Source organism: Rhagoletis zephyria, unplaced genomic scaffold, assembly GCF_001687245.7.
Source record: "Rhagoletis zephyria isolate East Lansing unplaced genomic scaffold, Rhagoletis_zephyria_1.1 Rzeph_scaffold_00001, whole genome shotgun sequence".
Classification (NCBI taxonomy): domain Eukaryota; kingdom Metazoa; phylum Arthropoda; class Insecta; order Diptera; family Tephritidae; genus Rhagoletis; species Rhagoletis zephyria.
In genome coordinates, this window is record NW_016157085.1 from 1,919,566 (window position 1) to 1,947,372 (window position 27,807).

At 32.9% G+C, this 27,807-nt stretch overlaps 2 protein-coding genes across 2 annotated transcripts; one reads left to right on the top strand and one right to left on the bottom strand.

Annotated features, from left to right (window-relative positions):
- LOC108361414 (zinc finger BED domain-containing protein 1-like) lies at nt 1-1,745 on the bottom strand. The gene is made up of 2 exons (XM_017614062.1): nt 1,351-1,745; nt 1-1,283 (listed from the first exon to the last, which is right to left on the bottom strand). The coding sequence occupies exons 1-2, from the start codon at nt 1,533-1,535 to the stop codon at nt 101-103; spliced, it is 1,368 nt and encodes a 455-aa protein (XP_017469551.1). The 5' UTR covers nt 1,536-1,745; the 3' UTR covers nt 1-100.
- On the top strand, nt 1,598-27,003 carry LOC108373556 (Regulator of cullins 2). Its single transcript, XM_017632881.1, has 3 exons — nt 1,598-1,604; nt 1,813-1,863; nt 26,583-27,003. The coding sequence occupies exons 1-3, from the start codon at nt 1,598-1,600 to the stop codon at nt 26,762-26,764; spliced, it is 240 nt and encodes a 79-aa protein (XP_017488370.1). The 3' UTR covers nt 26,765-27,003.
- The last annotated feature ends 804 nt before the right edge of the window (nt 27,004-27,807 follow it).

The following is a 27,807-nucleotide window of genomic DNA, read 5'->3' on the forward strand; positions in this document are numbered from 1 at the left end:
TTTTCACATTCCAAGATACGGGTTAGCTTCTCTAACACACTGCTTCGGAGCTCGTCACTTTCGAAAGCTAAATTTTTGTATCGAGGATCAAGAATTTCAGCTAGTAGCGCGCATGTGGGTTCGAATTGGCCGTAGAAGTTTTATTTAAAAACCGATCTTGAAGCTCTCGAACCGCCGTCTCTTTAAAATTTTTAATTAATACCGAATCTGTAGGCTTTCTTTTTAAGAAATTTTCTTTAAGACGGTATATAATTGGCCGCACCATTGAAAGTGTCACTCTTGATGCTGAAGACATTAGTGTTGTTGTGACATCGAATGCTTCTAAAACTACTAAAAGGTCGGTTATCGTGTCCCATTCTACTGCTGTTAAGTGCAAACTGCTACTTCCTGAGGATGTAGAATCTGAAAGAACGGCACAAACAGCTCTTCGTTGTTCTGCTAGCCGTTTTAACATTTTAAATGTAGAATTCCACCGTGTAATGCAACACTGCTCTAGCTTATGTTCTGGAAGTTCGAATTCTTTTTGTTTTTTCAGCAAAGCAGAAGTCTCCAATGCGGAATGACGGAAATGACTTACAATTTTAGTTGCTCTCTGTATAATACACTTGGCATATTCTAAAGCAGAGTTTACTGCGAGTTGAAGAGTATGAGCGAAACATGGCACACTTTCTCCAAGGCGATGAGAATCCTTCACTGAAGCCGTTACATTTCGAGCATTGTCATGTACAGTCGCTATGACTTTTCCGTCCATGTTCCACCGACTGACGCAGTCCTCAACAGATTTTCTTAGATTTTCTGAAGTGTGTCTTTGGGGGTGATCAAATGTTTCTAAAACATACGAGCGTAACTCCCAGTTGTCATCAATAAAGTGGGTAGTTATTGTTATATACGATATGACTGCTGTTGATGTCCATGCGTCTGTCGTTAAGGCGAACATATCTGCGGTTTTTAATATATTTGCAAGAGATGCGGCTGCGACAATATACAACTTTTCAATGTGACCTGTAATGGCCTTTCTCCCTGGTGCATTGTAGCCTGGTAGTGCTATGTTTAAAAAATGTTTAAATCCGGATTTTTCTGTAAAATTCAGAGGAAGCATGTCCTGTGCGATCATTTTGTAAAGAGCCTCGTTAATCACCTTTACCGTTTGCGGGATTTGTGATTTAGTACCCACATGCTTTGTATTATGGCAGGACAAACTTGTTTCTGCTTCAAAACTTGTAGAATCTACATCGGTAATATTCCAATCTGCTTCGAGAAGCTCCTCACTGCTGTTACATTCTCTGCTTGGAAATATTTAAGATACATGCATAATATAATTCATTTAAACATGTTATGTAAGTATATTACATTTCTGGCCTTTCTTTCTTCAAAGCGATGTTATGCACACGAGTGATATGGTAAATCAAGGAACTAGAAGTTCCTTGATACTTAAGCCATTTGTTGCATCTTCGACACTTTGCCCACTCCCGGTCGGCTATCACATCAAAATAGTTTTTTATTTTATAATTTTTGATGCTTGGCTTTTGAAGCATGTTTTTTTTATATTTTTTTTACAATTATTTAGCAGCAAACTTTATGTAGACAAATGAACAAAATGAACAGTTTATTGAATAATCATTTTTTAAATTACTCATATAATACTCGTTTTGAGTAATCAAAATTTTGATTAATCGAATAATTGAGTAATTGAGCAATTGATTATTCAACTTGCTCGAATAATCAAATAAACGCACAGCCCTAGTACATATGGAATGCATCGAATCACTTCGATTTATCTTTGACAATATGTATAAGTTTATTTTTAAACAGGTTTTCAAGTTACTGATCCGCATAGCACTCTGCTTGTCGGCATAGATTATAGTAAGCTATTTTTATATAAGGGGTGTTCACAGAGTTGACGTTAAATAAAATTTTGAACTTAAGCGAATTAGGGAAAGTAAATTAAATGTGACAGTCGAATAAATTTAATAAAATTACATGCTTAAATATTAATTTACATATCAACAAAAGTAAAAGAAAAATATAAAATAAAAAAATAAAAATAAAATAAAAACTTACAATAAAATAAATAACAAAAAAAAATATAAAAAAAAATATACAAAAATTATAGAAATAACAAAAAAAAAAATTAAAAACTTAAAATAAAAAAAATTAAAAAAAACCTAAATACATACAATGAAAAGTTAAATGTTAGTTTAAATTAAATAAAAAGTAAATGAAACCAAAAAATATATAAAATTCAAACAAAACCGAAAATGAATTAAAATCCTATTAAAATAAAAACCTAACTTAAAATTAACGGTAATTTTTAGCCATTTGAAGCTTGCACTTGCACTACTAGGACTCAATGGGCTACAAAACTGCATATATAAAATCTTTCTAAGAAACCGAATTAAAAAGCTCGAAATTTTTACGAAAGTTTTTTGATTTTTTTTTGAAATGTTGCTCAAAAGTTGGAAACTTGGAATAGCACTGTTTTTATAAAAAATAATTAAAATTAAATAACAAAAAAATATAATAACATGTTAAGACTTGTCAGTATGTGGTGTGGTGTGGCTATACTTTTTTCGTTCACTGTATAAATAAAAATAAATAATTCAGAAAACATCATTGTAAATTCAAGATCACCGCCGCCGCATAATGGCGGGTTTGCCTAAGTAGTAGAATGGATACAGTACACCATGAACAATTTCCACAATGTTTTTTTTTTAAGTCGATCAATGCCTAAATCTTCCAAAACATCTTTCTCTCGACCACAAGTTAGATGGACCAAATTTCTGGTGGTGTCTATTACATTTATTCTAGAAAAAAACGTGGCAAAAATGTTTAACCTCTATAGCTTTATTAAGCCAAAATTAGCTACTGAAATAAATTTGAAAAAAAGGTTTTATAGAACTCTATTAGGGTGGTCCAAAAATAAAAAGTTATGTCGGAATTTGAATGCTCTCACGCCCTAGGATGGTTCTATAAAAAAGGCAATAAAAGATTTACGCTTACACATACATATGTATGTTAGTGTTTGGCCGAGCTTCTCCTCCGATTTGTGGAAGGGGTGGAAGGACCTACAATTTTACGCTGACTCCGAACGCAGATTGTATTTTTATGTTTTTCATGAGGTTTGCCATTGCCTACCGAGGGGCGACCGTTGCTAAGAAAAAACCTTTTTTCTATATTTTTTGCGATGTTGCTTTGACCAGGGCTTGAATCCAGGCCACCACTACACCACAGCGGCCGCCTCTGTTTTTTTTATTTTGAAATCAAAAATGTTTAGAGGTCGCTCAAAGCGCTCCAAATTTTCAATGTACTTTAAGTGGGGAAAAACAGTTTTTCGTAGAAATAGTGTAGAATTTTTAAAAATCAATATTTTTCGATCGGAAAACTCTTCCAGTAATAATACTTAATTGTTTATTTGAGCATTTCTTAATATTAACTATTTTTTTATAAACTCCCAATTTCTGAAGAAAGACAAATATTAATTTTCAAGAATTCTATACTATTTCTACCAAAAGTTGTTTTTCCCCCATATAAAATACATGGAAAACTTTGAGAGCTTTGAGCGACCTCTAAATATTTGAAAAGAAGAAACCCGATGTAGTAGTCTTAACTTTTTCACGTGCATTTTTGGCACACCCTTATGGCTATGAATGCAACGTTGATCTGGATTAAGGCCGCAGTTTATGAGGCGGCCTATCAGATTTTTTCATTGTCCATGATTCTCCACCAAACACCAGATGATTACTGACTTATAGCGTTTCTAAGTTGTCAACTTTACTTCTCAATCGTCTACTCAGCCCAAAATAGCACTTGTTGGCAAGAGTGATTCTTCGTCGGATTTCAAGGCTGGCATTATTATTGGTGCTAGTTTATCTTTCGAAATTATAACTGCCAACGGTGATCTGGGTGCCAAGGCGAGAATGTGCTGTCTGTTTGTTGGATAACATCAGATACTTAATTTTGTCCTCCTAGCGATAAGAAAACAATCCTTGCCTCGTTTCATAATGAACATGGAAGTCGTTTATAGGTGCGTTTATTGGTGCTCTGTTTTTTATTTTTTAATTTTAATATTGCTTATGAAGACATAAACCAGATAACTACATTTTTTTGTTTGTATTCCAATGAAAAAGTATTATTCTGAATATAATTTTTTATATTAGATATTAATAGAAAAATAATGTTTTTCCCATATTGATCACTCTGTTCGGTTTTCGGCCTTATAGGTACACTAGTTTTATAACTAAACCTTATACTGTATCCCATATGTTGTTGTTGTTAAAGTTCCTTTAACGTATCAGCAGTCAATGGTTTCCTTCAAAACTTCAGAAAATTGTTGGAAGAATTCTATCTACACTGCCGAACAGAAGTATTGGCACAGCAAATTTTTCGCAATATATGCATAGTTCTTTATTCTAATTTATTTTCGATAATTTTTTATAAAAATATTGTTCACTCTACACCAGAAAACATAATATTAAAATCTCTAAACATTGTGTAAAACTCAGGAAAATTCATAAAATGTGCACACAAATTTGCAACTTTTTATTCAGACAGAGTGCAAATTTGATGTCGCTAGAAAATCGCATTGATTTTTGGTATTTTTTTTCACGCAAGTTCTTCTCTACAAAGTAATTCGACAATTATTTTTTGTATGGGGAAAATGAGCATCACCTTCCACTAAAATAATTGCCAAAAATCAACGCGATTTTCTAGCGAAAATCAATTGCATTTTATCATACTAGAATTGAATGGACTATAAAACTGCGTACTTAGAATTTTTCTAAAAAATCTGAATAAAAAGTTGCAAATTAGTGTACAAATTTAATGCATTTTCCTGAGTTTTGCACAAAGTTTAGAGATTTTATTATTACGTTTTCTGGTGTAAAATGAACTATATTTTTATAAAAAATTATCGAAAATAAATTAGAATAAAAAACGTTGCATATATTGCGAAAAATTCACTGTGCCAATACTTCTGTTCGGCACTGTATATGATGTACTCGTATTTTTTGTGTATATGCATGTGTGGGTGTATCAACCTCTTGATCTAAAGATAAAAAGTTATAAAATTGTATAATTACCATAACGTTGCATACCTACTTTATTGATCATGTGCGCAGAGCCTTTCATTTTCATACATACATATGCATAAAGTTTAGCCTTTTTTATCAGTCTTTGATGGCTCACCAACAACATACCAATATCTACATACCCAGATCAATGAGTGCATTTAAAAATTGATCATTTCTTGAAATGTAATGTACACAGCGGCGGCTGATTGGAGGCTGCTTTGTAAACTGGTTGAATTAGACAGGCCCCTCGTGCATGACGTCACGTAAGCAATAAAGCCTGCTCCAACACTCACACCACTGATATGGATTTTTTTTTTGTTTGCACCAGTAAGCGTGTGTTTATTCACTTGTTCGTACATATAATTGTACGTAATGCGATATGCAGAAATTTATGTACAGTGACCCCAACAAGTGACCACGTGTTTTTTCAATATTCACAATATTTTTTTTTTCAAGTTAAATTGGGTGTTGGTTATTTTTCTACGAAAATATTGTCGAAGTTTTAAAAAAATCATATAAATGAAACTTTCAATCTTTATGCAAAATTCAGATGAAAATTCAAAAACTCTTCATAAAAATTTAAAACTTCAATCTTGATCTTAAGAACATTTCTGTGTATGCAGTTTCAACTGGCTAAAAAATCCCGTTGACTTTTCAGATTTTTTTTGCGATTGTTTTTGTGGTTTTTATAACTTTTCGGAACTTTTATTTATATGGGGTTTGTTAACGCTTGGGTAATATTTTTATAAAAAACTATCAAAAAAAATTAGTTGAAAAACATTGTCAATAATTAGAAAAAAGTCAACACGTGGTCACTTGTTTCAGTCACTGTATGTCTGAATGTTCATTTGCACATTTACTAAAAGACTGTCATAACTCAAAAAAACTAAATTTTTGGGCAAATGATGCAGGATTACTTTTTATATAATGCTTCATATTGTGTGCTGAAATCTTTAGTAGTTTCCGCCTAAGAATACAATATCTATGCATCTCTTTTTTCTACATTTTGGGAGCGAATTGAATATCTTAAACGTGTCTCCTAAAAAAACTCGTTTTTGAGTTGTGATCAGTGTTGCCGTTTTGCTCCATATACTTCAGAAGTGATACGAAATTTTCGGAAGATACTTTGTTTTTTAGTACAAATTTGAAACATGTTAAAGAGAAAATATTTATGTATGTATGTATGCAGTGGCAGCTTTTAAAGTTTGATCGAAAATATTGAAACGTATTGGGGTCAAATAAGCTTAGAGAAATGTGCTTTAAATGAACTATGAATAAAGAGCTGACTTAATTCATTTTTAATTTACTTTACTTTACTTTACTTGAGAAAAGATAAAGTCGACACTGAAGGCAGTCTCAGCTTTTTGACATATTTTCCAACGAGTTTAACGTTAAATGTATCACATAATTTGATAATTAACGTAAATGATCGACAGCTAATAGTTTTAAGTATGTACATAAATATATTTGAATTCAAGTTTCTATAAAATCTATACATAATATTTTTGTTCGTCTCTATATAAGATTAAAAACAATAATCTCTTTTTCGATAGATTGTCACAATATGTAAAATATCTTTCTTCATGTACAAACATGCATATGCATGTGTATGAAAGCGAATTACATGATTTTTCGGTTATTGACAATATTAAAAAGCAAAGGTATGAAACCATATAGCATTTTCTTAAGTCTTTTCTAACTTGATACTTTGATACTTACATAAATAAAAAATTTGTGATACAATTGATCCATTTTTTGTTTCTTTTACGACAGTAAATGAGAGATACATATGTACTACATATATGTACATATGTAGACTCGTTTGTTGACTTGCCAAAAAAAAAACAAAAAGAATCCATAAAAATTGCGCGTTTAACGCCGGTATATTTTATATACTCTTTCGTTTGTCAAAAGACGCTGTACCAACTAACTCTTTTTTTTGTGACCTACAAAAGCACTCCGTGCAAAAATGAATGATGAAATTTGCGCGTTATTCGTGTGGTAAATTATGTTGACTTCCATCACTGGCGTAAAGCTTCAAACAACTGCTGTTGCAATTCCGATGGGTTAATGGAAAATTTTCTCTCATCATAAACTTACATGCCTATGTACATATATGTATACATAAATATGTAAAATAACACAGACATATATTTCTTCTCTTAACAAGTTTTATTTATTAATGAGCGGAATATTTGGCCTTTCAAAAATTTTGCTTCGACAAAAAAGGTAAGTAGTAAAACCACCATCAAATGAACCATATACAAATGCTAGGTACAGTATTGGCCAATACAATAGAACCCCCATTTCAAAGTGATTTTGTTTCCCACTCATGTTTATTTATTTATTTATTTTTGGGAATTTTCAATTAAAATACAGTTCATTCTCTAACAAAACCCATATAAACCCAAGTTTAAAACTTTGTAGAAAACAACAAAAAAATTCAACAATTTTTCAATAAAATTTCAATTTTCTCAGAAGAGTAGTAGGTACACAGTTTTGTAGCCCATTCAATCTTAGTCTAATAAGGTGCAAGTTTGAAGTGGCTAAAAGTCACCGTTGATGTTTCAGAATTTTTTTCGTGGAAGATGTTGCGGGTTTCTTCCATATAAAAATGAATTGTGTTTATTCGTTATATGGAAGCAAAAATTCTAAAAAATCAACGGTTATTTCTAGCCACTTGAAACTTGCACAATATTAGACTAAAATTTAATGGGCTATAAAACTGCGTACTCAAAAAAATTCTAGCACTTCAGAGAAAAAAGTTTGTAATATAGGTGAAATTTTGATGAATTTTTCGTAGTTTTTTTACAAAGTTTAAAACTTGGCTTTAAATGGGTTTTGTTTGAGAATGAATTGTATTTTAATTGAAAACTCTTAAGAATTAATAATTAAACATAAGTGGCAAAAGGGGGTGCTATAGATATGGTCAATACTGTATATATGTATGTAAAAGTACGTCTCACTGTGCGCGCAAGCGTGCAGTCAACCAAGTGCTTGGCTCAAAATAAGTCAGATTCTGGGATACCGTTGTATGGAGGAGAGAATGTGAAATTGGAAGTTTTAAATATAAAATTCAAGGTCATTCTTAATTTAGAAGCACTTCGGCATACACTTAAGGTTTTACTTTCGCAAAAATTTCTGGTTATTTTTAGTTAACCCACATATGTATATATTATATTCATGCATTAAAGGGTGATTTTGATAACACGCACACACACACACACAAGCTTACCAAAACGCGAATTGATAAAAGTTATCTAGGAACTATAAAATGGTTTGTTCGGCTTGTTTGTATGAGTGGTGTGTATTCACAACTGCGTTTCAACGAACTGTGTTTCCGTAATCGAGAAACCAATACGGCAGAGAAAGCCAGAGAAATTTGCTCACTGTGCCGGAAGTCTTATTAAGTTTTAACAAAGAGTATAATTTTCTCTTTCTCTTGTTAGAGAGTGCCAAAATTTCTTCGTTATGTATATTGAGAAGCTATTATAAATGATGGAAAATAACTTGCTGATAAAAAATTAACAATGCCGCACAATATTGACGACGAAATTTATTTGGCAGTGTTTCAAGTGCAGTGCCATCGAAGAACTTTGAATATGCAGAAAATTTTAAGTACATACATATCGTCGCCTCAGAAAACGGATGACGAATGTGCAAAATCACGATTTTGGGATTTTGATGCAGATTTACTAAGTTGGACATGCTCTTTCGATTTCTGCAATCCATTTTTTTATATCTCCATTAGTTTTTGAGATATTTCGTGCGCATTTTGTCGTATGTTACATAATATTAATGATTGGGTATGCCTTTTGTTGTATGTGCTGAAAATGCGTCACATACGACAAATTCCCATACAAACGTACCTTTTTTTTAATCATAAAACGTTTGTCGTATGTGGCACATACGACAAATTCCCATACAAATGTAATCTTTTTTTAATCATAAAACATTTGTCGTATGTATCGCAAAACTTTGAACTTACGACAATTGGATGGTCCTCTACTATAACGATACAATTAAAATTGAAAATTAAACTAAGTAACTAATTTTAAAATTTTAAATTTTTAAATTTTAGCTTGCACTGAGTCTCCAATGAAATGAAAGAGATAAAAATGTACAAAAGACTGAATTTAAGTATTGTTTTTTGTTTTTATATAAAGAAAACGTATGTTCGTAACATATTTACAGCATAAGAGATGTACAGATTTTTTTTATTAAATACATGATTATGTTTTTGTTATGTTTTTTCTAATAAGTAATCATTATTTAATAAATATGTCTGTTTTTTTCATCAAATTATACCATCGTCGTTGAAATAGATACTTTACTATTGTCGTATGTTCTGTGGACAAAACAAAGTGGTGAGTAAACGCTACTTACGACAAATGTATACGGAATGAAAAGTAAATTTTCTCATTAACGTTAAGAGATATTAAATGTAAAAATATGGGAAATCAAAACTAATAACACCAACTACGTCTCCTTCAAAAGTTACAAAAATCTACCGTACAGTTTCGGATTAATTCGACCTTAAACTTCAAAGTCAATTTTCTCAAAACCGTGTTTTGTAACATTCGACATCCGTTTTCTGAAACGACGATATGTATAAAGCTAGTCGTTCTAAGGCAGAGACCATACGATTTGTACATTTTCACCGTTACGGAGGAGTGTTGTTTGGAAAGTTGTTATTGAGCTCAACTCATTCTCGATAAAAATTTCTAGACAACACCACTCTGTGACTGCCAAATGTACAAATCGTGTGATCCATTTTACGTAGCCTGTTGAGTTTTTTTGCCCACTGTGCTGCCATATTACTGACAAATGAAAACTGGAATAAAATTCGGCCTGTCTACATTCGAAAGACTTTTTTTATAACTGCCTCCTAGTTGGTAAGTTTGTTACTAAAAAATGTCATAAAAGTTGCCCATAGACCGAAAATAGCCGTTAAATATCAAGATTTTTATTTTTAGATCATTACAAAATCGTTATTTTTGTTATTTTTTATTTTTACGGTCAAGAATAACCGTTATTCGTATTTAGATTTTTATTGTTTCTGTCAAATTTAATCGTTATTTTTTATTTTTGTTTTATCGATCATTTCCATTTTCGATCGTTATGCAAAAAACCAAATCCGAAAATTACCATTATATATCTACTATAAAAATAAAAATTTTAAATTACGATCAAAAAATTATCGAAAAAATAAAAATCCAAAAATAACGATTATTCTTGATTCATAAAATAAGGGTTTAGTTCGGTCAGCAAAATATGAATCCAATTTGAACGGTTCCTGATTTCAAGCGTTGCTTTGAATCCACCTAACTGTGGAATGCAAGGGGATATGGCTGCTGAGTAAGCAGTTACAGTTGCACGACCCTGACTCTTGACAAAATGTGCAACTCCCGTGCGTGATGAGGTAACCAACCCCTGTGGAGCCTAGGGTCGCGACAGAAAGAGATGGAGCCTTGGAGCGGCCACTCCGACCAATTCGTTTTAAGAGTTCACTGAAGTTTGTGGCGTCTGGTCACCACTAGATGAGGCTGCAAGCGGGCATTTGTATTGGAGCAAGCGAATATATACGTAAATGTGCATATTTTTTTCAAATGAAAAAACCCATCGCTGCAAGGACGGCCGCTTACAAGGTCATCAAGCGGTCGGGCGCAAAAAGCTATATACATATATTTTTCGTAAAGAGGAGTGCCGATATATGTAGATACATTAGACTGCATCGCCAAAAAAAGTTGCGGTTTTTCGGCCGGGATTACAAAATTTATTATATTTTAAGACGTCCACCAAAATATTTCGGAAAAATATTAAGATTTAAGTGAGCTGGACCGATTTGAAAATACCTACAAAAATATAGTTTTTTTATGAATAATAATAGTTTCTTAATGAATTTTTTGAAAAAAGTCCCCTCAGATGCCAAAACAGATTAAGCTTAAAAAATCTGCATAAAAATACTTAAAAACCATTTAAACGGAATCGTAAGAATGAGATTTTTGATGCTGTTTTTTACTATTTTCAAACATTGATTTACGAAAAACTTAAATAACTGGGCCAAAACTATTCTGATTTAGACTTATGGGATTTCAGTTGAAACGTATGTTCACACTGTTTTTATTTCTGTCCAAAAAAAGTCATTCGTGTCCCAATATTTTTTTTTTCAAATACCAACACATCTTAATTCAACTTTGAATGACGTTCCTTCATCCTACCTTTCTCTTTCATCCTTTGAATGAGTTTATTAGCAAAGAAATAAAAAGGTAGAGAAAATACCTTTCTAATGACACCTCCTAAGTCTAAATCGGAAGAGTTTAGGTTCAGTTATTCAAGTTTTTGTTATACCAATCTTAAAAAAAGTTAGAAAACAGCATCAAAAATCTCATCATTACGATTCCGTTCAAAATTTTTTTTAATTTTTTTAAAATATTTTTCTGCATATACATATTGGGTGCGAAGACCTTAAAATGCTGCCCTGCAAGAAAAATGCTCGAAACCTTAATCAGAAAGTTTGGCAACTTACTTAGGGGACAAGATCAAGACGGATTTCACGAAGAACAAATACGACGGTTTTGTCACCGATGATTGTGATGAAATTATGTACAGAACACCTCCACCCTGTAGAATGGTAACAGCACGGAAAGCAGTGGAAAAGAAAAACCCAAACTCAGGTATCCCCCATATGCCAAATCTTGGAAAAAACCCGCGAGAATAAGATCGACACACACTATATATTTGTCGATTTCAAAGCCGCTTTCGACAGCACGAAAAATAGTTGTCTGTAATTCGACAAGACTGAATTTGGTATCCCCGCAAAACTAATATGGCTGTGAAAACTGACGCTATGCAACACCACTAGCTCCGTTAGAATTGGCAAGTAAGCATGGATAAAACTATTGGATTTACAACAATCTTAAATGGTCAGTAATTATTTGTGGGCAGCCTGAGCGAATACCTCCGACACTCACGCCCATTTTTTCGTGAAATCATTAAAGAGTCGTCAATTAAAAAGTCAACAGATCGCAACACATGCCAATACATATTAATTGACAAAATAATATTTAAAAATGTTTTATTTTGTTTACTTTGCACTGTTCAATAAAAGCCAAACAATTTTTTATTTGGTTCTAAACATTTCCTCTTCTTTCTGCTTTATGTTCCAGAAAATTTCCATTGACTGGAGGCCACACCCCTTAACTGCCTATTGTGACTATTTCTTCCTTGAAATCAAGTTATTTTATGATTTATTTATTTTATTTTATTTTTTTATTTTGTTTACTGTGATGGTTTTTGTATTATTTGTTTAATTAACTACTCTATTCGTGCCATTGTGGTTGGTTACTGGCTGATTTAATGAAGCTTACATAACAAATATTTTCGACTGACGCAATACCATTGACTTTCAAAGTCTCGATACGTGCATTTTTTGTGCGATAGACTTTGCAAGAAATTGATTGACTTGATTGTTTTTAAATGGCAATTCGTAATGCGAATCTTTGAGCTTTTATTTCTATAAAGTACATGCATATGTACTTTAATATAGCAAATATGTGTGCTGTCTTATAATTTCTATGCGCACGCAAAATATGCAAGCAACCAGTAAAATTTAGTTTGAAGGCGAGTCTTTATGACAAATACATTTTGAAGGCTCCATCTGGGTAGCACCCCATCCAAGCATTTAGGAAAAAAAATGAATGCAATCGATTGGTCAGGATTGGTCACTTACTTTCATCGTTTGGTTATTAGCCGTTTTTTTAATCGAATTTTAAAAATAGGGGTTGAAAATTGTATGTGCTATCACCCTATCCAACCATTTACGAGAAAAATATATATAATCGATTGGTCGTCGATTTGTTAGGATTGGTCACTTATATATATTTATCGATTTTGTTATCGATATTTTTATCGATTTTGTTATTGATATTTTTATTGATTTTGTTATCTATATTGTTTATCGACTTTGTTATCGATATTATTTATGGATTTTGTTATCGATATTATTTATCGATTTTGTTATCGATATTATTTATCGATCTTGCTATGGATATTTTTATTGATGCAATATCGATTTTGTTACCGAATTTTTATCGATTTTGGTATCGATATTTTTGTCGATTTTAGTATCGATTTTGTTATATTTGCAATCGATTGGTTGTCGATTTGTTACGATTGGTCACTTATTTTCATCGATATTTGTATCGATTTTCTTATTGATTTTGTTATCGATATTATTTATCGATTTTGTTATCGATATTATTTATCGGTTTTTTTATCGTTTATTTATCGATTTTGTTACCGATATTTTTATGAATTTTGTTATCGATATTTTTTCAATTTCGTTGATATTTTTATCGATTTTAGTATCGATTGTGTTATCGATATTTTTATCAGTTTTGTTATCGAAACTTTTATAAATTTTGTTATCGATTATTTATCGATTTTGTTATCGAATTTTTGTCGATTTTGTTATCGATATTTTTATCGATTTTAGTACCGATTTTGTTTTCGATATTATTTATCGATCCAAGTATTTACGGGGAAAAAATATATGCAAACGTCGTCTATTAGTCAGGATAAGTCACTTAATTTCATCGTTATATTTATCGATTTTTTTATTGATATTTTTATTGATTTTATAATCGATTTTGTTGTCAATATTATTTATCGATTTTACTATCGATTGTTATAGATAATTTTATCAATTTTGTTACCGAATTTTTGTCGATTTTGTTATCGATATTTTTATCGATTCTAGTGCCGATTTTGTTGTCGATATTATTTAACGATTATATTTATCGATTTTGTCATCGATATTTTTATCGATATTATTTATCGATCCAAGCATTTACGAGAAAAATATATATGCAAACTTCGTCTATTGGTCAGGATTGGTCCCTTATTTTCATCTAACTCCCGGGACTAATCGGAGGACCTAGGATTTGAAAATTCAATTGGAAAAACGGCTAATGACAAAACGATGCAAATAAGTGACCATTTCTGACCAATCGATTGCACAAGTACATTTATTTTTCGTAAATGCTTGGATGGGGTGCTACACAGATGGAGCCCATTTTGAACATTGAGCGTCGGTAGCCACCACAGTAAGAAATGGGTTCCAATTCGACACTAACATAAATACATACATTTCTCAAAACGGCTTACAAATTTTAAGTCGTAGTTTCCCAACCCAAATTTTCTGACGCTTTCGTATCAAGTCAGCGATATTAATTTATTTTTATTTATTCAAAGTTACGTGATGACGCATCCCAGGTCAATGTACGAATTTGCTGAATACGCATCAAGTCACCTGACTCGATGACTCGATGTCAGTTATTTACACCAACTGTTGTAAAACATTGGCACCTTGCCAATGGCGGGCCCAAGGGGTGTTCTCTGTCTTGGGTTCCCACAAGTTTTGCATTGGTTTTGCATTTGTGGCCGTTTTGTGTTTAGGTTTGCAGAAATTTTTTCCAAAATATACGTGCTCCCAAGAACGTAGACGTTAAACAGCTAAAAAGCCTGTATTGCATCGTGTTATCTGGCATGTCCGTTATGCGAGTCGATCGTCTCAAATTTCACTGCCACAATCGTTACTCGAGCCAAATGAAAGCGAAAGCAATACAGCTAAGCCGTGTGTTTTCTTTTTGTTTGTTGTTAGTATTTTCGTTTTTGGTTGAGGTTGAGGTTGAGTCAAAATACTCATATTTATTAACTTGAAAGAAATGTTATAATTGCAATTCCGCATTCCTGGAATTTATGTTTAATTAAAACGTAAACAAAATACTAAATGTACCTGTAACTAAAGTAAAACAACATTAAAAATCAGTTCTCAAGCATTCGATCCTTTCGAAGTCAGTGAACTTAGTAAATAGGTACATACTCGTATGTTGCGATATTTCACCATTCTGTGAATGAATTGAACGGATGTTACTTACTCGTCTTTCATGTTTTTCATTCATCAACACTTATTTTTTTTTTTTAATCGAGCATTAAATACCTTTTTTGTTGGTTCGATTTGTCATAAGCGTGGCATAAATTCGGTCAAGCAATGAAAAATGTATGAACATTAGGCAGGGTTTCCAACTTTTGCATTCTTGAAACCGGGACGCGCAATAAGTCTGTTATTTTCCGAGGCTGAAGAAGAGCGCCACTTTGAGCGAGTAATACTTAGTTGCTTCTCACTAGCCCGAAGCCGGCCTCATTTTTTTCCGGGCGAGTTTGTGAAAACTATCAAACTGCCAGAAGAAGAGGAAAAATTTAAACATTCAAATTTTAGTTAAGAAATATGTGCATATTAGCTGTTTTTCTTTGATTTATAAGTTAGACCATTAGTTTAACGTACTGTGTTTCCTGCTGCTCAAATCTTAATGATATATATTTTTTATCAGTTTAAAAACATTTTGTTTTAGTTAAAGATCCCCTAAAACCGTTTTAAGCATTATTTTACATAAAAAATGTTAAGCTTGCGATTTTACGACGCCTAACACGTCTTGTGAATACCCTAATTGTGTATGTAAACAATTAAAAAAAAAAAAAACAAATAACTTAAGGACGAGCACACTCAAACATAAACATTGTAAAAATAGAATATGTATTAACAAAAAAACAAAAACAACAACCAAATGATCCAGGAGGAGGAGATGTGGTGATTTCCGAAATAGCAGCTATAACTTCTACCAAAATGTAGATTTCATTAATAGCGGCCTCAAGCTCAATCAAATTGTTGAATATAAGTTTTATAATAAATAACAAAAAAAAATCATTTATCTATACAAATTTTCATAAAACGAAGCTTCATTGATAACGTAGTGCTACAAAAAAGCATAAAGCAGAAATAACTGGGAAATTATGTACATATATTAGCGTGGCCCGAAATCCGCTTTTCTAGAATTTTGATTGATATTAGCTCTAAAAACTATCTGTGTGAAATGTGAGAATTTTTGGTCAATATCCTAGGCTCACCCAAGTGCAGCAAAGTGCAAGTTAATTTTTTTTTTAAATAATTCGAGTCTCTACAAAAAAGGTCCATCTACCATCCTATGTATTCAGTAAAAAAAAAAATGTTTTAATTAATTTAACTTATTTATTTATTATATATTAATTTTTATTTTTGGAGCTTTTTGAACTTTGGTCGACTTGGGCGAGCCTAAGATATTGACCAAAAAATTCCAAATTTCACACAGATTTTTTTTAAAGCATAATGAAGCATATTTTTGCTATTACCAATTAAAATTCTAAAAAAAGCGGATTTTCGGCCCACACTAATGTATATTTTCTGGTCAGTCTGGTAAAGCAATAATTTTTGGTTGTATAGCCAAAAAAATATATGTATTTTTTTTAAATTTTGTTTTCATAAAAAGTTAAATAACTCAGTAAACTTTCGGCTCATTTTTGTAAATAAACACTCGTATTTTGTTATTAAATTTAGATTTATAACCAATTTAGGACAAGTATGCTTTTCTTATAAAATAGTGCGTAAAAAATTAAAAAAATGCGCAAAAAGTAAAATAAAATGTAATTTCTGGGTAAATGTACACAGATCTCCTAAGACTTCTTTATTCGCATATACATACATACATATGTATATCGTTCGAAAGGCCCAAGCTTCTTCTTTTTGAACCCAGCAATAAGCGGAAACTCGATTCATGATCAACTAAGTTGCAGGCAGTGCGCAAAAGTACGGTAAATCAAGATTTTGGGGGTGTTTGGCAAATTTCATATTTCTATTCATGTTTTACTCGAAAAGACCTACCAGAAAATATACATAACTTCCCAGGTATTTTTTGGTGTCGCACAGTGTAATGTTTCTAAATTACTTAAAACATTTGCAAAATTTAAATAAAAATCACACCAAATTATAAATTTCACACAAAATTATTGGCACAGGGAGTTTTTCACAGTGTATTTAACAATTTTTGCTTAAAATGTTCCGCGATAAAAATATTGTTATTTACTACAACAAAATACATTAAAAATGTCTTAACTTCGTGCAAAACTCAGGAAAACTCAATAAATTTGCATACAAGTTGGCATTTTAGTATAATAAAGTGCCAGTTTAAAGTTAGTAAAAAACCGTGTTGATCTTTGGGAATTTCTTTGCAGGTAGTTTCTTCCAAAAAAAAAATATCGAACATACTTCGTACTCCACTCGTTTTAACCGGGGCACAATTACAAATTTTACTTTTAAAGAGCTCTAAATTTTTTACAACAAGAAGTCTAAATTTTTTTATTTTCTTCTAATTTTCGAAGTACTTGCTCTGAATTTTTAGAACAATGGGTATGCAGTTCTATAGCCCATGGAATTTTAGTATAACCAACAATGTGCAGCTAAAAATTCCCGTTGATTTTTAAATTTGTTGCCGCCGGTCTTTTGTGTTTTTTTTTGTTTTCATTTAACAATTACCATTAATGAAAACTGGCGTTGATTTTTAAAATTTTTTTGCCAACAATCATAGTGTCTAATTATATACCTGTCCATTTTTTTCTTTTTATTTAAAGAATCATTTAAAATACTACATACATACTGTCAACCAATTAATTTAGGTTACACCTTTTTAATTATTTTTTTTTTTTTTAACAAAATATTTTAACAAAAATCTTCCAAATGAAAAAAAAATACCCTTTTACCAACCCAATTTTTTTATACCAATTTGGCAACCCTGGGGCACACCTCATATTAATCTCTATTTATCTACTACTTTTCCAATCATCTGCTTGCAGTTCTTCACATACCTACATACTTAGGTGGCGCCTCAACGGTTTGAGCCATGAAGCAAGAGACTTGCCGTCTTCTTCTATCGCTATTACCATTAGATCATTCGAATTAAAATTATGTAGAATGTTTGAATCAATTCCCTTCCCTTTTGGATGGCAGATCGAGGCTTTCGGCCTTAGGAAATTAATTGAAATTTTTATCTAAACTCACCCAGATAAAAGCTCTAGTATATGTTGAATAAGAATGGAAAATACCATTGAAATCCCTTACCTTTTTACTGATCGTAAGAGATGGCATTCGAGCCCTGTCAATGCGAACAATAATATCACATGTCCCGCCTCGACGTTACGTGTTCGTTTGCATACATATGTATGTATGTAAGCACAATCGCATGCTATCTATCGTCCATATCCGTGCGCCTTGCCGTCTTAGCGCTAATTGAAATACAAAATCGTTTAATTACATATTTACCACATACATATGTACATATATATGTATGTAGATATATAAAAATTTGATTTGTACATACCTAAATACGTATGTACATACATACTAAATTGGCGAAAACGTGCCACTTGCCATCGCTCGAATGACGAGACCACTGTTGAAAATAATTTTTTTTTTATTTCGTTGATTTAATAAAATCTTTGTTTTGCAAATACATAAATATAAATTTGTTTTGTTGCCTTGAACGCCAAATGTTGTCTAACGTTGGCCCCCATTTTTGAAATTTTTGCAGAATGGTGTTGTTTTATGGCTGGCAAATTTGCAAACTAGCTAAAAATACATAACGTCAGAAGGAGGTGTGTACCCAAGTATGTAGTAAAACAATATCATCATCTTCTGAAGATCATGTGATTTGGACATTTGCCAATTACAAAAACAGCAAGAGTGTGGGCAGTGCCTTTTGGCTGGCGTCATACTTAGATGGATAAGAAAAAAAAAAAACAAGAAAAAAAATGCCATTGCTGTGTGCAGTACTGTCTTTATTTGTCGAAAAAAGCATGAAAAACAATTAGCGAAATTAGTAGCAAAAAAAAGGATGCATACAACATATGTACATATATTGTACGGTATTTTGTGGCGAATGAACCAAGCGAAACGCAATTTAAAAAAAAAAGCCGTTGCACAAAAAATGTACTCGCTCAAGATCGTTAGACCAAAAATCTTGAACATTATGGCCGAAAAATAAAATACAATATTTAGTATAAAAATCTATACTTATTTAAAAAAAAAAACAATACTTACTGTATTTCTTGTTTACCAAAATATTTTCGAGATCATCTAAAAATGTAGTTCACCTTCCATTGCCAATACATAATAGGTTTGCTGTTATTTTTGAGTGGTTTATTCATATTTGTACCTAACTTAGATGTTATGCCTAAAAATTTCGCAATAATGGCATTACCATTTGCAGCGAACGCTTGTTTTCCCAAAAACAAATAATTTTATTTGCTCCTACAAACCCGCTCTAGCGTCAATATCATTTTATTGGGGCTGTTCGCCATCTTGTGCATTTGGTATTACAAATTTATGCAAGAGCAAACTTGCGACTACTTTAGTTGAATTTGCAACACTTGTTGCAAACCCATCAATTCACAGCTGATTAGCGTAGCAAAATATTTGATAGTTCGTAAAATATTTGAGCTGTTGGCGCCTACCAAAGTAAAATGCATATAATGTTCTTATCTACGCTTGTACAAAAACCCGAACTGGTCACCAAGTAATTTTGGAAGAGAACTTGACGCCCTTAGATACCCTCCCAATAGACTCTTCGCCTGGCGCAGTCCTACTAAGCCACGCCATTTAGACCCCTTCGCGTTCTTCTATTTCCTGAGCTCTTCCTTAAAAGTACATATTGGGATCCACTCCCAAGAACGGCTCAGGGCTAATTGATTGAGTGATGGTTCTCGCCTCGCTTGCGAGACAGTTCTCCGGGTACCCCTGCTAAATGGATGTTGTTGTGCTTACGAAGGGATTTAAGTTTCTCGATGCAGGCGAGTTCGACATCCGTGATAGCCGAGTGGTCAGAACTGTATACTAAAACTCAGTAGCACCCAGGTTCAAGCCTTAAAAAAAAATATATATATATATATTTTTTTTTTTATTATAAATTCTAACTATCTTTGTCTTTATTGTTGTTATTTCGCATAATTATTTCACGTCCATCTGATTTTTTAGACTTTAATTTTAATTAAAAAGGACAACACCGACTATAATTACATAAAAAAAGTTCAGTAATTATTGAAGGAGCAAAAAACAAAATAAAAAAAGTAAGTGCGCCTGGACCACACTGGAGAAATAAAACTTACGTTACATATCTATTTTGTCTCATAACCAATGTACATACATACATACATATGTACATCTGCTTTTGCTTAAGGTTATATTTTTTGTATTTTTTCTATTTAAATCGATAAGGTGGCAAAATCGATAACAAATTCGATAAAAATATCGATAACAAAAATCGTTTAGAAAATCGACAACAGAAATCGTTTAGAAATTCGATGAAAATATCGATAACAAAATCTACAACAATGTCGATAACAAAACCAATAACAATGTCGATAAAAAATATCGATAACAAAATCGATAAAAATATCGATTATTATATCGATAGGTTCCGAAGATATCGATAGCAAATCGATAAACATTTCGATAACAAAAGCGATACAAATATCGATTATTATATCGATAGGTTCCGAAGATATCGATAGCAAATCGATAAACATTTCGATAACAAAAGCGATACAAATATCGATTATTATATCGATAAGTCCCGAGAATCTCGAAAATCTCTAGAATCCCAAAATAGTTCACAGATTGAGTCTCTGTGTCTCCATCTATATCCTTTTCTCTATAATTACCTTTATTTTAATCTTTCTTCCTCTATCTTCATCTTTACTTTTATCGGAATCCTCATTCTCATCTTTTTCTTTATATTTATCTTTGTTTTTACTTTTGTGTTTATACTTTTCTTCATCTACATATTCTCCCTTCACTTAAGTAAAGTGTTTAAATTAACATTGATCTTAATTTTTGCCTTTATCTTTACGCATCTTTTTTTTTGTTTTTATTTTTGCCTTTGCCTTTACCCCTTTCTTTATCTATCTGCGTACTCCCCTTTACTTTCATACTTGTATTGACCTTTTTCTAAGTGTTGTACTTTAACCTTCGTCGGCCGCTGCGGTGTAGTGGTAAGCACTGCGCGCTTCCACTCCGCAGCACCTGGGTTCTAACCGTGGTCAAAGCAACATCGCAAAAAAATATAGAAAAAAGGTTTTTTTTTAACAGCGGCCGTCCCTCGGCAGGCAATGGCAAACCTCCGAGTGTATTTCTGCCATGAAAAACAGCTTCTCATAAAAATACAATCGCCGTTCGGAGTCGGCGTAAAACTGCGTGACAACATCAAGGCGCACGCCTCAAGTCGGCCAAACACTAACATATGTGTAAGCGCCAATCTATTATTATTATTATTCTTTAACCTTTTATTCGCAAGTTTTTTTTTAATTCATACCATGTGCACTAGACCTGGCGTTGGTCATATGGCGTAAATTTTTTTTTGGAATTTCAAATTCGGCTAGCGATCAAAATATGCGATTTGATGCCAAAAACGATGTAGCAAATTTTCAGGCTGATTGGATATTGACAACACGTGCCACAATGAGGTCAAAGGTCAACATTTTTGAAAAAAAACACCCAAAAACATTTTTTCAATTAATTTTTTTTATTTAATTGGATATATTATACGTATTATTATTATTATTATTATTACNCAATCTTTTTTCCCTCCTCTTTTCTTTATTTGTGACATTTCGATCAACGCAAGTCATGCTACCAATACGCCTATTTTCTCGCTGCTTTATTAAAAAGTCTCTATCTTCCTGTATACTTATAAGCTTCAGAGCATCAACGTGGGCAATGTCAAATAAGTTGTTTAAATTTTCCTTAAACTCCTTTTCCTTTTTGCGACGACTCGGAAGCCGAGATTGAGATACTTTTTGCACTGTTTTCCACTCCTGATAAAGTTTAATCACTTTTGCAACACATCTTCTTGGATCTGGCGTTGGGATTCTGCTTTTTCCCAAAAAGGCAATACTTCCTTCAACACCAATCTTGAGCTTTCATTTACTGTTTTGTTTTCACAGCGTAAATTATAAAAAAACACTGAAGTACTTGCTGTCTTGATGGTAATTTTGCACCAACTATTTGTCTTCTGAGCCATTATTCAAGTTTGGAAATTAATCTTTCCAGTCAGAGAGTTGCAAGTTTTAGAAGATTTTTTGCTGACTACTTCTGGTAAAACTGTCAAACGATCAGCTGTTTGGCAATTTACTTCCCTGCAGGAATAGTTACACTCACTTCAGGCAACATTTGTATCAGCACGCTTAGAGCAGGGTGAAAAAAATGATGCAAGCGCTCGCTAATTTCTTGTCGGGATGTATATGTGTGAATGTGTATGTGGGGAAATTGACAGATTTCACATTTTTTACTGGAAGGCAATCCCGTAGCTTTTGGTGTTCCTCTCTCACTGAGAGCGAATTTTTATATTTTGACAGTTTAACTAGAAATGGTCGGAAAAGTAAAGGATCACAGCTAATGTTGAGAAAAACTATAGAAAAGAAAGTAGCAGCACTACGTATAGTATATCTAATTAAATAAAAAAATTAATTGAAAAAATGTATTTGGATGTTTTTCAAAAATGTTGACCTTTGACCTCATTGTGGCACGGGTTGTCAACATCCAATCAGCCTGAAAATTTGCTACATCATTTTTGGCATCAAATCGCATATTTTGATCGCTAGCCGGATTTGAAATTCCAAAAAAAAAAATTAACGCCAGGTCTAATGTGCACACACTCAAGAAGCACTTGTTTCAGCCCCAACATTTCCGTTGCACCACGAAAAGAAATGTTATTTAACGAATATTCCATATATTTTGATAAAAATCGAATTTCCGAATTGTTGAACAATATTCTATAGTATTATGTAAAAAATAATACTGCCGTCTGTCAGGGTACATTTTTGATCGGATCAACCGCGCCGTTAATCCGGCACAACGTTGCCGTCTCCCTGTGATATATGAGAGCCGCCAACGCTGTCTGGTTACCATTTAGAATTAGGATCCTCTCGTTTCGGTACCCTCTATTTATCATTAGCTGCGCACACAGATACATACATATATGTATGGCGCAAACCTTCGCTTGATGCGTAACAGCCTTCGGTCAATGAAAGTAAAGATAAAGGAAAGAGTAAAAGTGGCGTGAACAGGGATTATTTGACCGCCTGCATAACGATTCATCCTGTTTGTGTTTATTTGTTCTGATAATTTCAGCTGTTGATTTGAATTAGGGTTGCAAACATATTTCTTGGAATTGCATATTTGCAATACATAGTTGCAATGTATAGTTGCATACTTTGTTGTTGTTTTGCAAAAAATTCTACAGAAGTTTGCAAACGCAATGATGCAAGACCAAGATCCTGAACCGTCCAACCTTTTTAAATGTTTTACATATGTATGTATGTATGTACATACACATGTATAGGTTTGATACAAAGGTGATGCAGATCTTTGACAACAATTATTTGTGATATGTTTGTTTATTTTTTTCAGACACTTGGTACTAAAGGCTTTGGAAAACGTAGTCATGGAGCGACACTCAGTTGAACAACGCGTAAAAGTGATCCAAACGTTGATGCCGCTTAAAAAAAAAAAAATGATGCCAGTAACGCTGTTATGGTGAAAGGACATCATCGTGACATGGTTTATGGCCTGAATCAGATGGCATGGAAATGGACAAAATGTGGTTTCAACAGGACGCTGCCACTTGTCACACAGTGCATGAAAAAAAAATGGTTCCATTGCACGCTGTGCCTGAACCGAGAAAAAGTTCGACAAAAATGGATCCAAAATCGGACTGTTAGGAATGATTCTTTTTTATTTCACTATCAAAAATCTGTAAAATTTAAAATCCTAGCTCCTCTCGAGATTTCGGCGCATGGTACATACATTTTTCTCGTTTAGCTTAAAACAACATCATCATAGATTTTTGTTTTGTGCGACAAATATTAAAGCTGTCTTTGATAGACTGTTGTGCTCATTACGAATCCGTAAGTATAAAGCTGCCATCAGCACCAGATTTTGAGAAAAACGAGGTTAAAATATAACTGAGACTTTACGTATTAGGGAGTTAACCTCGAAAATGAGTATAATCTCTACATATGCATACGTCCCCACAGATATCACAGTCTTTGGAATGAACGTAAATTCTATGATCTATTTAACGGTATCAATCTGTGGCAAGGACATCCAAAATCGTGTTGAGTCGTGTGATTGATCGGACCAAAGTTTGGGTTAAAGTTATTGTCCCAAAAATAAAATGTAAATTAACCTTTTTCGATCGTGGTATACTTATATGTATGTATGCACCTATGTTTGTGTGTATATTTTTTTGTTTTGCAAAAAAGAAGGATTTTTTCCATTAATCATTTGTATATTGCAAAAACCGCTCGACCGCTGTGGTGTAGTGGTAAGCAGTGCGCGCTTTCACACATCAGCACCTGGGTTCAAGCCCTGGTCAAAGCAACATCCCAAAAAAATAGAAAACGCTTTTCTTAACAGCGGTCGTCCCTCGGCAGGCAATGGCAAACCTCCGAGTGTATTTCTGCCATGAAAAACAGCTTCTCATAAAAATACAATCGCCGTTCGGAGTCGGCGTAAAACTGTAGGTCCCTCCGCTTTGTGTGACAACATCAAGGCGCACGCCACAAGTCGGAGGAGAAGCTCGGCCAAACACTAACATATGTGTAAGCGCCAAACTATTATTATTATTATATTGCAAAAACATTTCCACATTTGCGTCACATGTGAACTCAAATGTGCGCAGCAGGGAAACGACATCACAGGAATTCTTTCATTCTAATTATCAACTCATAGCGTTTTGTTGTACTTGTGTCAACAGACAAACATGCGCTAAAGAAGATATGAATGCTTTCATTATTCGCACTCTTCAATTTCTAACAAAACGAAGAAATTGTGAAATCAACGGCATACAAAAGCAACAATGGAAGAAAAGTGGGCGGCCGAGCGCTTACATATGTATGTATGTATGTATGTGTATGGTAGGGTGGGTCAAATTGTTCGGACGACAGTTTTTCGGCCAGAGAAAACAAAATTATTATATTAAGATAAACATTTTACGAGTCATCTGTAACTATTATTCAAACCCTTATATTATAAAAGTCCTTTCACAATAATTATAAGACTTAAAAAAAAATTTTCGCACTTATAATTATTATGAATAGCAATGTTTAATATAAGTCTCAAAATAAAAGTCTTTGAAGAGTTAAAAATATTTATCTCAATAATAATTATTGTGACAATTTTTTTATAATGTAACGGCTCTTTTTTGTATCACTAGCAAAGTCTTTTCACAGTTTTTATTACGGCGAAATATATGTAAAAGTTTAAATTTGTCAGTAAAATAATTTTTGTCACCGATACAAATTAGGCTATAAGTCTCAAAATAAAAGTTCTTGAAGACTTGAAAATATATAGCTCGCTGATAATTATTATGAAAATACTTTTATTAAAAAAAGATTCTCACACATAATTATTATCAAAATACTTTTATAATTCTCACGAAAATTTATATGACTTTTTTAAAACTGCACCATGAAATAATTACTATTCTGGGTCTCTGTTTTCGGCAAATTGCATAGTATCTTCGGTTTCCATAGAGAATTCTAACAAAAAATGTAGCAGAAACTATAAGTCGAAAATGAGTTTCTAGCCTGGGCATTTAAAAAATATACTTTTTCTAAATTTTTATTTTTATTTTTTTGTTCTATGCCCATTTTGCAAAGTGTTCACCCTTTGTTGCAACAACTAATGGATACAAAATAACTATACATATTTTACTTTATAATATTTCTAATTGATTAACCATATTTACCATGCAAAAATAAACCCCGTGTCAAAATTATGAATATATATATTTTTTTATATAATTTTGATTTTTTTTTTGAAAGCAGTAAACTATCCTCTTTAACAAAAATCGTATAAATCCAAGTTTCAATCTTTGTGCAATACTAAAAAAAAATCAACAAACTTTCGTACAAAAAAGGGGAATCAATTTAATATCGTGCAGATGTGATTTTTTTCATTTAAAAAGGCGCAGGCTCGAAACTTATTTCCGACCCATGGTTTCTCCTACAATTTCTCTTATAATTATCTGCAGAACCAGAAAGTACAATACGATTTAGTAAATACAAAAATGACCCACCCACCCTAGTGTGTGTATATCTGTGTGTATGCGATTTGGTGGGAATTGTGCGGCGCATGCAAAACATTTCTAATTGAAGTTCAATGTCGTCAGTGGCGCACTTGCCACTTACAACAAACGGCTTCTTGCTGGTTGGTGCAGCTGACGGTAAGGTGAGCAGCGCCGATTGGTTGCCACTGGCACACTGGACACTGTGGTGTTCCAGCCGCTGCTCAAGTGTTTGCTCATGTTGTGGCCGTTGCATTGTGTGACAATTAGTGGTGCAGTGAAAATATATTTATTTGCATGTGAATACATTATCATTGTTATTATCATCTCTATTAGAGTGTTGACAACAAATATGCTTTTGAAATTTATAGACACATACATATATCTGTATGTATGTGTGGATATTTGAGTGATGCATTTATGCAATTTCCGTCTTACTAAATTTAATAAAAAATTTTTTTTTCTAACAACTTATGCACTATTTATCTAATTTTCATTCATCATTCGCTACTCTTTTCAGACGCTTGTCTACGTTGTCAGGCGGAAAATAAACGCGAAGTACTCGGCCGTCAGGATTGTGTGGTCGTTTGGGGCGAATGCAATCATTCATTCCATCATTGCTGCATGTCGCTTTGGGTGAAACAAAATAATCGCTGTCCACTTTGCCAGCAGGAGTGGTCCATACAACGCATGGGCAAGTGAGAATGCATGTGCGCCCGTTAAAATAATGAATGCAATTGCACTGGAAAAAGGGAAAAAATGGAATTTTTACATAAATTTTAAGAATACAATCGGTATTGGTATTACATACACATGTGAGCTGAATATTTCTCAATAGATTTAAGTTTCAATATTTGTCGAGTATATAATATAAGCCGAAAATTGAGAATGTACGTGGAGAGAAATGTTAGAATAAACTAAACTGTATTTGCGAGCAAGAATGAAGGGAAATGTAACTACAATTAGCGAAACAAAAAAATTCCGCATATGTATTTCGCATATAATTTGTTGTTCACCGAGATTTGAAAATTCGCTAGGATTGTTGTAACGGACTGGACTGCAGAAATTTTGGATTTAGCGTCGAGATATTGAACTCGTATTTGCACTTTTCGCTTAAAATATCCTCAACATCAACCATTGAAAAAAGTGTAGGGAAATTCGGGGAATTCTTGGACACGGGGTATTGTTTGAGAGCAAGATATTTTCCCCTTTATAATGCTTAAAGAGCGAAATACACCACACAAGCGGTTTGACAAACCAAGCGAAATTTCCCTTTGCTTCAAGCCATTTGTGCTGTGTATGGGGGTGTTTGAAGGTTTGACGGCGGTTTGTCAAACCTTCAAACACCCCCATACACAGCACAAATGGCTTGAAGCAAAGGGAAATTTCGCTTGGTTTGTCAAACCGCTTGTGTGGTGTATTTCGCTCTTAACAGTTTCAACCATTTGTCATCAACTCGTTTCATGCTGAGCTCATTTTCCATTGAGCACTCGACGTTTGTATACGCACCGTTATTTCGCTGCCATAGCAAATATAAATTTGATATATCGAGTTTTTTTACTTAGTATTTTGTTTATTTTGACAAGGTTTACCGCCGAACCAACTATATATATATAATATATTTATAATGCTCGTGGAAGCTTAGGCCTCCGACGCAGAAAAAATTTTGTATGAAGATTGTATTGCTTTACCTACTTATACGCCGCCGTTTTGAAAAAATTATTGGACACTTATTTCTTGACATT

Bases quoted from the DNA above. Each gene is read 5' to 3' on its own strand.
- LOC108373556 (XM_017632881.1), top strand. The intron at 1,864-26,582 runs GTAAGCTATTTT...TACTCTTTTCAG, and splicing joins GCTTGTCGGCATAGATTATA to ACGCTTGTCTACGTTGTCAG.
- LOC108361414 (XM_017614062.1), bottom strand. From the start codon at position 1,535: ATGCTTCAAAAGCCAAGCATCAAAAATTATAAAATAAAAAACTATTTT. The intron at 1,284-1,350 runs GTAATATACTTA...ATTTCCAAGCAG, and splicing joins AAGAAAGAAAGGCCAGAAAT to AGAATGTAACAGCAGTGAGG.